This window comes from Canis aureus, chromosome 27 (genome assembly GCF_053574225.1).
Source record: "Canis aureus isolate CA01 chromosome 27, VMU_Caureus_v.1.0, whole genome shotgun sequence".
Classification (NCBI taxonomy): domain Eukaryota; kingdom Metazoa; phylum Chordata; class Mammalia; order Carnivora; family Canidae; genus Canis; species Canis aureus.
Window position 1 is genome coordinate 31302188 of NC_135637.1, and position 11751 is coordinate 31313938.

General features: G+C 46.2%; 1 gene segment (V, D, J or C); it reads left to right on the forward strand.

Annotated features, from left to right (window-relative positions):
- The first annotated feature begins 10013 nt into the window (after window positions 1-10013).
- Window positions 10014-10639, forward strand: LOC144299098 (immunoglobulin lambda variable 1-44-like). The segment is given in 2 exon segments: window positions 10014-10153; window positions 10257-10639. Coding segments are annotated over 2 exon segments (426 nt in total).
- The last annotated feature ends 1112 nt before the right edge of the window (window positions 10640-11751 follow it).

The following is an 11751-nucleotide window of genomic DNA, read 5'->3' on the forward strand; positions in this document are numbered from 1 at the left end:
CTTGCTGGTTTCTGAACTTGTAGAAATGTACTCCACCCACCACCTTCCTGAATAATATCATAGCTGTCGGTCTGAGTTCTTTGTGTGTGGGAGAGAGTGTATTATCACTCTATAAATATTTTTGTTTCTGTTATTTTTAGATTTTATTTATTCCTTTTAGAGAGAGAGAGCAAGAGCAGGGAGTAGCAGATAGGGAGGGAGAGGGAGAGACAATCTGAAGCAGACTCCATGCACAGTATGGAGCCCCACATACCATGAGCTGGATGACTAACTGACTAAGCCACTCAGGTGCCCATCTCTGTTTCTATTTTGTGTTGTTTTTATTAAGACTTTTCTTTCAATTAGTCAAAGGATCTTTCAAGTTCTAATGAGATCAAATGATATTCACCAGTTGATTTGCAAATATGATTTCTTATCTCAGAGGATTGATAATTATGCAACCCAACTCTATATCTAAAATAAATCACTATAGCCACAGGGTATGAATATATCAAACTGATAATGGAATCTCACTGTTGATATTTTGTTTAGCATCAATATTTCTTAATACTCTGCAAGTTACCTTTTTCTGTGTTTTATGTAACAATATATGTGTAACTGCTACATTTATTCCCAGAAGAATTTAAGAATTCCAAAGGTTTCTTTATAAATTTATTTTTTTAATAATGAATTTATTTTTATTGATTTTCAATTTGCCAACATAGAGAATAACACCCAGTTCTCATCCCGTCAAGTGCACCCCTCAGTGCCCGCAACCCAGTCATTGCCACCCCCCACCCTCTTCCCCTTCGACTACCGCTAGTTCTTTTCCAGAGTTAGGAGTCTTCCATGTTCTGTCTCCCTTTCTGATATTTCCTACCCATTTCTTCTCCCTTCCCCTCTATTCCCTTTCACTATTATTTATATTCCCCAAGAATGAACCATGTAATGTTTGTCCTTCTCTGATTGACTTATTTCACTCAGCAGTATGATATAGTGTCCCTCTTCATCTCTCACTACAGTCTTCGGGGTAAATTTTAATTTATCTGATATAAGGATGGCTACCCCTGCTTTTTTTTTTGAGGACCGTTTGAATGGTAAATGGTTCTCCAACCTTTTATTTTCAGGCTGTAGGTGTCCTTAGGTCTAAAATGGGTGTCTTGTAGACAGCAAATAGATGGGTCCTGCTTTTTTATCCAGTCTGACACCCTGTTCCTTTTGATGTGGTCATTAAGCCTGTTCATGTTCAGAGTTACTATTGACAGATATGAGTTTAGTGTCTTGATACCTATTCAGTCCCCTGTTTTTGTGGATTGTGCCATTGGACTTCCTCTTTTTTTTACAGAGTCCCCCTTAAAATTTCTTGCAGAGCTGGCTTCGTGGTCACATATTCTTTAAGTTTCTACCTATCTTGGAAGGTCTTTATCTCTCCTATTCTGAATGAGAGCCTTGCTCGATAAAGAATTCTTGACTGCATGTTCTTCTTGTTTAGGACCCTGAATATATCCTGCCAGCCCTTTCTTGCCTGCCAGGTCTCTGTGGAGAGGTCTGCTGTCTATCTAATATTTCTCCTCTTAAAAGTTAGAGATTTCTTGTCTCTTGCTGCTTTAAGGATCCTCTCTTTATCTTTGGAATTTGCAAGCTTCACTATTAAATGTCAAGGTGTTGAGCGGTTTTTATTGATTTTATGGGGGGATTTATTTCCTGGATCTAAATGCCTGTTTCCCTTCTCAGATTAGGAAAGTTTTCAGCTATGATTTGTTCAAATACATATTCTGGCCCTCTGTCCCTTTTGTCGCCCTTGGGAACCCAAATTAAATGCAGATTTTTCCTTCTGATGCTGTGATTTTTTTCTCTTAACCTGTCCTCATGATCTTTTAATTGTTTTTCTCTTTTTTCCTCAGTTTCCCTCTTTGCCATCAACTTGTCTTCTATGTCACTCACTCGTTCTTCTACCTGGTTAAACCTCGTCGTTAAGACCTCTAGTTTGGATTGCATCTCATTTAATTGATTTTTAATTTCAGCCTGATTAGATTGAAATTCTGCCATCAGGAAGTCTCTTGAGTCCTTTATGATTTTTTCTAGAGCCACCAGTAGCTTTATAGTTGTGCTTCTAAATTGGCTTTCTGACATTGAATTATAATCCAAATTTTGTAACTTTGTGGGAGAAAGGACTGTTTCTGATTCTTTCTTTTGAGGTGAGTTTTTCCTTCTAGTTATTTTGCTCAGTGCAGAGTGGCCAAAAACAAGTTGTATTGGGAAAAGGTGAAAAAGAGAGAAGAGAAAGAAGAAAAGATAAAGAAAAAAATAAAGAAGAAAAAGAAGAAGAAGAGAAAGAAGAAGAAGAAGAAGAAGAAGAAGAAGAAGAAGAAGAAGAAGAAGAAGAAGAAGAAGAAGAAGAAGAAAAAGAAGAAGGGAGGGAAGCAAACAAAAAACAAAAGCAAGAGGGTGTATCCTCTGATTCTGTATACTGTAAATCCCTCGACTTCCCCTGGAACTTTCCAGTGCTGCTTGTTCAATAACTTGCTTTTCCCCTGTCAGTCTAGCTGGTCTTCTTCGGGAGGGGCCTGCTGTGCTGATTCTCAGGTATGTGCACTTGGGAGATCTACTCAGCCTTCTGCCTGGTGCAGGGCTCAGTGAAAGATGTTTAAGCTGCTTATCCGGTGAGGCGACTGTGAGGCTCAGTGGGGGCTGTTTACCCTGTGAGGCCCCTGGAGGAACAACAGCAGTGGCAGCGGCTAGCTCCCCAGCCCTGGAGTCAGCTCCCACAGTAACTACCACAGCTCCAAGTCCGCAGGGGCCTGGATGCTCCCGGTCCGGGCCACTGACCTGCTCAGCTCGGGCCACCAGTGGCAGGTGTCCTTGGTGTCCTGGGCCCTCCAGCCCCCGCCTGTCCCGGGGGGGAGGCCGTATCCTGGGCTGTGTCCCCAGCACCCTGGGCTCCCGGGCCTGCGCTGCTGGAATCATGCTCCTGGCCACACAGCCCCCTCCCTCAGAGCCTCCACCCAAGCCCCTCCGAGCTGTTCCCGGGCCGGGGGCACACTGCGGCCCTTTGGGGAGCTTGGCCGCAGGGTGTGAGGCTCTCCCTGGGGGCAGGGGCTCTGTTTGTGCCCCCAGGATCCTGAGGGCATCCCCGCCCTCCTAGGGTCCTGCTCCGACTCCCTGGGAGCGCCTGTCTTCCCAGGAAGGTTGACGCAGCTCCTGATCCTCCGGGCGGGGCTCTCCTGACCTGGGGGAGCTTGCAGCGGCCTCAGCCCAGTTCCTCGGGGCCCCTCCTGCTCGATGCCTTTTGCCCCCCTCCCCCTGTGTCTTCCTACCCTGACAGAAGCGGCAACTCTTCTCACTGTAGTATCCCAGCTCTTTTCTCTTTAAATCTCAGGCCAAATTCATAGATTTTCAGGATAATTTGGAGGTTATCTAGGTAAGTTGGTGGGGACAGGTGTCTTGGGGACCCTACTCTTCAGCTATCTTGCACCGCCTCCTTTTGTCTTGTTCCTTAAAGTGTGGCCTTGTGTAACAAGTTATCCATCCATATAGCAAGTATATAGACCACAACCCTGGTCACAGTCACAGTCTCCTGTCTCTGAACCATCTCCACATGAACTTGGACTAGATCCTGCTGACTCTCCCTGACCACATCCCCACCCCCTCCATCCTCTTCTTCCCTCTGCTGCCCTGTCCCTCAGGCTTCAGTCTCTACCTCTGGCTCTTCAGGTCTGAGCTGTCTTCATCTCAGGTTTCTAGAGAAAACTGGAAATGATCTTGCTGTATTTCTTATCTCCAAAGTCCATCTCTAGGTAGAGGAGTGACTGGAAAATAGAATTGCATGCAACCTCTCACATTCTCCTCTCTACTCTCAGACCCTGGCTCCATTTTTTGGTACCCAACACCTCTAGTCAGTATTCTTTATTTTTTTTTTGAGGTTTCTTTATTTTAGAGAGAGAGTGCACTCAGGGGTGGGAGGTAGATGGAGAGGGAGAGAGATTCTAGGAGACTCTGAGCTCAGTGCTAACTCTATGTGGGCCTCCTACTTACTATCCTCAGAATAGGACCTGAGCCAAAGCAGGAGTTCATGCTCAGCAACCTGCACCCCACAGATGCCCACCTCCAGTTTCTTTAATATGAAAATAAAGTTATTATATTTTCCTTAAAAAGATGTATTCCAAAAAAAAGATGTATTCCTCTATTGTATGTATTTGCACATGGGATCTGCTGATTTTTACCTACTTCACCATTATGCCCTCACTGACGGGGAATCTTGGAGGAATCCATAGATTAATGTTCTCCTGCATATTTTAAGATATGGCATTATTTTTCTTGTGTTCCAGATTCTCATTGCGAAGAATACTCTGGACAAAAGATCCACCACAATTCTCTTCATCACTCCCCTGTCCCTTCTTGGGACCAACGACTGCTCAGATTATATAGTTTCTAACTTTGCATATCCTATTTTTTAAAAAATTTATTTATTTATTTATTTATTTATTTATTTATTTCACACACACACACACACACACACACACAGAGGCAGAGACCAGGGCAGAGGGAGAAGCAGGCTCCATGCAGGGAGTCAGATGTGGGACTTGATCCCGGACCCCGGGATCACACTCTATTCCAAAGGCAGGCACTAAACCACTGTGCCACCAGGGGTCCTCCATGCACAACCTATTAAAACCAGGTTTAAGGGATCCCTGGGTGGCGCAGCGGTTTAGCGCCTGCCTTTGGCCCAGGGTGCGATCCTGGAGACCCGGGATTGAATCCCACATCAGGCTCCTGGTGCATGGAGCCTGCTTCTCCCTCTGCCTGTGTCTCTGCCTCTCTCTCTCTCTCACTGTGTGTCTATCATAAATAAATAAAAAGTTAAAAAAATTTTAAAAAAAGGTTTCAATATCTGGACTCACGCAAGTTTCTTGTGAATGAAAATATCTCCCTTTGGAGATATTGGTCTCCCAGTGCAGAAAATCTCTTTCTTTGGGGAAGCAGGATGGTCTCCTCATTTGCTGGATTGAAATGACCAGAAACCAGTAGTACAGGATGTGCGGCCCAGGAGAACTGTGTGGCTCTCTGCCCACCTGCATATCCCCTGGTATAGTGTGGGCCTCACTTTTACTGCCCTGGGCTCATAAATCATGAAGATACTCATTTTCTGCCTTTCTTGTGAGGTGAGAGTTTTGCTCAGCTACTGATATCCTGGGTGCTGGGCAGTGACTTCTCTGAGCAGATCTAAATAGACCCCGCATAAGGAAGACACACAAATGACTATTACATAAGAATTATGTCCTTTGGGGATTACAAACAGAAACAGTGAGGTAACGCTGGACTCCCAGTAGCATGGCTACAATTCAAGAGGGTGACAACATCAGTGGGTGCCCAGGATGTGGGGGAACAGGAACCCTCATTCATTCCTGGGGGGAATGCCAAATGCCCCTGCCAGTTTGGAAGGTGCCTGGACAGGTTCTTACAGAGCTAAATAAACTTTTATATGATAAGAAAGAGAAATCATGTCAGTAGATATTTCTCTAAATGGGTTATTATATCCACACAGGAGTATGAACACATTTATTGTTTATTTATTTATGATTACCAGGATATGAAGATAAAACACTTACATGCTTTAAAAGGGTAATGGAGGGATCCCTGGGTGGCGCAGCGGTTTGGCGCCTGCCTTTGGCCCAGGGCGCGATCCTGGAGACCCAGGATCGAATCCCATGTCGGGCTCCCGGTGCATGGAGCCTGCTTCTGTCTCTGCCTCTCTCTCTCTCTCTCTGTGTGTGTGTGACTATCATAAATAAATAAAAATTAAAAAAATAAAAATAAAATAAATAAATAAATAAATAAAAGGGTAATGGATAGGGCAGTCTGGGTTGTTCAGTGGTTTATTTATTTTTTGTTTATTTATTTATTTTAAAAGATTTTATCTATTCATGAAGAAACAGAGAGAGAGAGAGACAGAGAGAGAGAGAGGCAAAGACACAGGCAGAGGGAAAGGCAGGCTCCATGCAGTGAGCCCGACCTGGGATACGATCTCAGGTCTCCAGTGCCGCCTTCAGCCTGAGGCGTGATCCTGGAGGCCTGGAATCTAGTCCCACGTCGGTTTCCCAGCATGGCGCCTGCCTGTCCCTCTGTCTGTGTCTCTCTCTGCCTCTCTCTGTGTCTCTCATGAATAAATAAAAAAAATATTTTTAAAAAAATAAAAGATGAATAGAAAATGAAAATCTGGTGGGTTATTACATCAAGTAAGATTCTGCAGTAAAGAGACAGAAGCTATTAGATCACAGAAAACCATGGAGGAAACCTCCATGGTTATTTTCTCTTTTTAAATATTTCTTCCTTCCTTTATTTTTCTTTTTTTAAATAATAAATTCATTTTTATTGGTGTTCAATTTGCCAACATACAGAATAACATCCAGTGCTCATCCCATCAAGTGCCCTCCTCAGTGCCCATCACTCTTTCACCCCCACCCCCCGCCCTCCTCCCATTCCACCACCCCTAGTTCATTTCCCAGAGTTAGGAGTCTTTATGTTCTGTCTCCCTTTCTGATATTTCCTACCCATTTCTTCTCCCTTCCCTTCTATTCCCCTTCACTATTATTTATATTCCCCAAATGAATGAGACCATATAATGTTTTTCTATTTAAGCAGTGTGAGCACCAGGAGGGGTAGAGGGAGACACACACACACACACACACACACACAGAGGGAGAACCACTGGCCAACTCTGGGTGTGACTGGATCTCAGGACCCTGAGATCATGACTTGAGTGGAAATCAAGAGGTGGACACTTCCCTGAGCCAACCAGGAGACCCCTGCATATTTCTGGGTGGAAGAAGCCAATCTGAAGAGGCAGAAACAGTGAGCAGGGGGGAGCTGGGGGACAGGAACCCTGGGCACCAGCTCCAGCCCTGGGTGCAGGTGTCTCTGGCCTCCCCCAGAGGGCGCGTATGCTCCTCGAGTCCTCCCCTGGGAGCTCCTGTCTCCTGCTTCCAGAAGGGGCTCTGCTGTCTCCCTGGGTTGAAGCCCTCCCCACTTGTACATTCTCTTTTGCTCAGCTGGAGCCCAGGCCCAGCTCCATGAGAGGCTGCATGGTCTCCAGGGGGCAGGATTGCAGGGAGACCCCTCACCCTGAGGATGAGGGAGACACAGGGGAAGGGGCTGTGGGCTCAGGCCTCTCTATAGGGCTCAGCAGGAGACTGGGGCATCTATACCACAGCCTGTGCTCCTCTGCTCCTCACCCTCCTCACTCTCCACACAGGGGAATTCCAAGTATTCCAGGGGGGCCAATCACCCTGAGGGCTATCTCCACTGGGTCAAATAACTCATTCTACAGTACGCGGAGGCTTTTATTTAAATCCTGCTTATGGGGGACTGCTGCGTGGCTCAGTGGTTGAGCGTCTGCCTTTGGCTCAGTGCATGATCCCGGGACCTGAGATCAAGGCCCGCATGGGGCTCCTTGCAGAGAGTCTGCTTCTCCCTCTGCCTGTGTCTCAGCCTCTCTCTCTTTGTGTTGCTCATGAATAAATAAATAAAATATTTTTTAAATAAATAAACCCTGCTAACCCACTCAGTGAATGGAGGCCCAAGGAGAAAAAATGGAGTCATTGATGTCACTCCACAAGCCCTGGAATTCTGACTCCATAAGCTGTTAACAGGTCTTTCTTCAAATGAGTTCTCAAGGCCTACAGTAAATCCTCTCCCAGGAAAAGGGCTTTGGGACACTTGCCATTTGAATCAGCTTCATTGGGAACCATCCCTCAGGAGAAGTCATGAAAGGGACTGGAATGAATTGCCTGAATTTTGCTCTCTCACACACACACACACACACACACACACACAGCTCTCTCTTCTCTGCGGGTAAACTGTGCTGCACTTTGCACTTTCTGAGCTTCTCATCCCTCCAGAAGTCAGGGTCCACCTGTGCTCACCCAGCTGTCCTCAGTGTCACAGTCTCCAGGAATCAGAATCCCTATCAGAGGAGACCCCCAGGACATCGAGTGTGACTGGAGTCCTGTCACCAGGGTGGCCAGACGGGCCCTAACACCTGCTGTCTTGGGACAAGGCTGATGCTCTGGATTCCCAGGGGGAGTCTCTGTCCCCATGGACAGCTCAGCAACCGATCATCTCTGGGCTCCAGTCAGTGCCTGAGGCTGGTCAGTACATTGACTGTGGGACCCCAGCCTCCGGGGGTCCGGAATTCTGCTCCACCAGAATTCAAGGGCCCTGGGGATGTGGGACACACCCTCCCTGTGCTCTCAGGGCTGGGTTGTCACTCCTTCAGTCACCCCAGGAACACCACCATCCAAGCTGGACCTTGCTAAATCTTCTGTCCCAAATTAGGACCAAAGGGTCTGTGACCTCAGGGACAGGTCCCCTCATCTCCATTCTCCACCACTCACAGGGGACCTTTGACAGAAACTCTGGGTCCAGGTGGCTTTTGCCAATAGACCCTCATTGTCCTACTCATGGGTGACTGAATGAGCAAATGCTCTGTCCTGAACGTGCTTGACACAGGCTCCAGCTGTGCCCACCCCAGATACGGGTGGGAGCCTGAATTGCTCATCCTGGAAGCTCGTCTGTCTTTGGGAATCCAGCATGCAGATGGCTGTGAAGTTCATACAACAGGGTCCTCATGGGAGCTCATGGGCACCACTTCAGGCTTTCCCACCTGCACAATCAGACCCATGATAAAATCTTAGGAAAAAAAGATAAGACAAATGATTTTATAAAATGTTTATAGGGATGCCTGGATGGCTCAACAGTTGAGCTCTACTTTTGATTCAGAGCCTGACCCTGGAGTTCAGGGAATGAGGTCCATATGGAGCTCCCTGAGGGGAGCCTGCTTCTCTTTCTGCCCATGTCTCTGCCTCTCTCTTTCTCTGTTTCTCTCATGAAGAAATAACTAAACTCTTTAAAAAATGTTTATAGACGTGTATCCAAATGAAAACCAAAGTCTTTAATTTTTCTTTGTTCTGTGCTGAAGATTTTAAACACAATTTCCATGCACAGTCTCCCTGCAATAGGCACAGATCTGGAAACAATATAGTAGTGATTCCACCTGCATCTTTGCAGTGACACATCAGTCAGTGTTATTGAGAAGTCAGTGTTATTGAGAAGAGTTTCTAAGAAAAGAACATTCATCCAATTTATGTGCACAGTTGGTCTAGGGGGTGACCAATACGCAATCTCTTCCTCTGGATGCTTGGCAGAAATTCTCCAGCTGTCACATCTTCCTGCTAAAACACCCTGGCATGTCTGCCCCTTGTGCTCTGAGGTCAGTGGCACACACATCCCCACGTGGCAGGGCTCCTGTATATCTGTGTCCGTGTGCTGGGAAGACAGATCCTAGGAGGGAGTCACTGCCCACAGGACGGGGAGAACTAATGTTTAAAACAGGTGAAAATAGTGAGAAATGACAATGATGTTCAGTGTGTAACCTTTCCAGGAGTGCACACGAGGGCTTCTATCCACAACCTGGAGAGTCTTTCTCACTCCGTGGGTCTTCGGTATTTCAGGAAACTCAGAGATGGGGAGGGCTGGAAGCAGGGGGGATCGTATAGGAGGAAAATATCAACATCCTGAGCAGAAGAGGCCATGTGTACACGGGGACCCATCACTCCTCTGGATGTGACAGTGATGTCAGAGGAGTTGGTGTAGAGACACAACCTCAGTCCCAAATGGCCCATGAATAGCCAAGGGAGCCATGGACAGTTTCACATCGAGTAATTAGAGTGAAGCCTAAAATCTACACTGTGTGATGGGAGGCCACGTGATGAGACACACGTCATGTATGGTTTTGTGTTTCTGGATGTCAAATGAAACTTGAGGCTTATTCTGAGGGGTCAGACTTCATCAGAGCTGGGAACACCACCTGACACTGCCTGTGCGCTTGGTTCAGGGCACACAGCTGGGACCTTACCAACCCTGGTCCTACACAGTCCCTCCCCAGCCCATCTTGCTGACATCCTCTGACAGAGAGACCTGACCCTTGGCCAGGGAGGGTCAGAGAGCTGGGGTCTCATTTGCATGGATGGCCCCTCCCTCCCAGAGAGGATGAAGAGGGGAAGAGAGAGATGGTGGGAGGTCTGATCAGCTGTGGGACCACAGAAGTCAGAATCAAGGATGACCTCCACCATGGCCTGGTCCCCTCTCCTCCTGACCCTCCTTGCTCACTACACAGGTGACTGGATATGGGGATGGGGATGGGGCCCTGGGAGGACATGTGGGGTCCTGCATCCTCCTCTTGAATCCAGCATCACCCTCTCTGTGTCTCTCCCTTGCAGGGTCCTGGGCCCAGTCTGTGCTGACTCAGCCGGCCTCAGTGTCTGGGTCCCTGGGCCAGAGGGTCACCATCTCCTGCACTGGAAGCAGCTCCAACATCGGAGGTAATAATGTGGGTTGGTACCAGCAGCTCCCAGGAAGAGGCCCCAGAACTGTCATCTATAGTACAAATAGTCGACCCTCGGGGGTGCCCGATCGATTCTCTGGCTCCAAGTCTGGCAGCACAGCCACCCTGACCATCTCTGGGCTCCAGGCTGAGGATGAGGCTGATTATTACTGCTCAACCTGGGATGATAGTCTCAGTGCTCCCACGGTGCTCCAGGCCTGTGGGGAAGTGAGACAAAAACCCACTTACTCATCTGCAAAGTGAGTGAGAACTCCAGCAACTGCCTGCTTAGGCTCCCCCTGGGTTTCTGCTTATTTTATTTTATGCCTGATGCCCTGGGCCCAGATACATCCTGGGACCCACTGGGAATGTCGGCTCCTTTGTCCTCTGTTTCCTCAGAGTCACTCAGAGTAGCCCCATTTATACAAAATGAGTCTCAAATGAAAGAAAAAGTTTTGTCCTTGTGAGCTGGGACAGTTTTTTCTAGGCTAGTGAACATTCATTTATCATCTTCTGATTTTTCAGTAAATGAAATACTCGTAGGTCGTAAAGCTATCATGATCCTTCAGCCCCGTCCCTGCTCTGCTGATGCATGTGTCAGCTCCCTTTACAGCTGGGATCCTTATTGCCTCAGCTTCAAGCAGAGGACCAGTTCTGTCTATTATTTGATGTTGGCATGGAATTATAAATCATTGCCACAATCAAAAATACAAAACGTAAAAAAAAAATAACTTTCAAGAGAAAAAAACCATGTGAATGTTTATGGAAACTTTACTCATAATCATCACACCTGAAAATAATCAAAAACCTGCACATCGGTTTTTATACCAGCTTTTTATAAAACGAGTGACACTTTAGGTAAAGAAGATATACTCCAACATGATGTATATACGGAGAGAGTGATATTAGTCAAAATTTTGGCCCTCAAGTCCAAAAATATTATACTGTATGTTAGTAAATTGAACACCAATAAAAAAAGAAAGAAAAAAAATAAAAAAAATAAAAAAATAAAAAAAAATAAAAAAAATAAAAAAAAATGCAGGGACTGGCTCAGTCAGAGGTACATGCAACTCTAGATCTAGGGGGTCATGAATCTGAGCCCCATGTTGGATGTAGAGCTTACTTAAATGAATGAATAAAACCTTTTAAAAATGCAAAATCTGTGGAGTGCAATAAAGCGAAATGTAATAAAATGAAAAAACAAACAAACAAACAAACAAAAATATACATGAGTTTTAAATATACATTTCATAGGGAAGAAGAACATACCACAGGCTTCATTCCACATCACTGGAATTTTATTGTATTTTGGAAGAGGCGGGAATCTAGAGATGGCAAGGAGGCCAGGGATTGACAGCAGGTGGAGGAAGGGGGAGGGTGAGTGTGTGAGG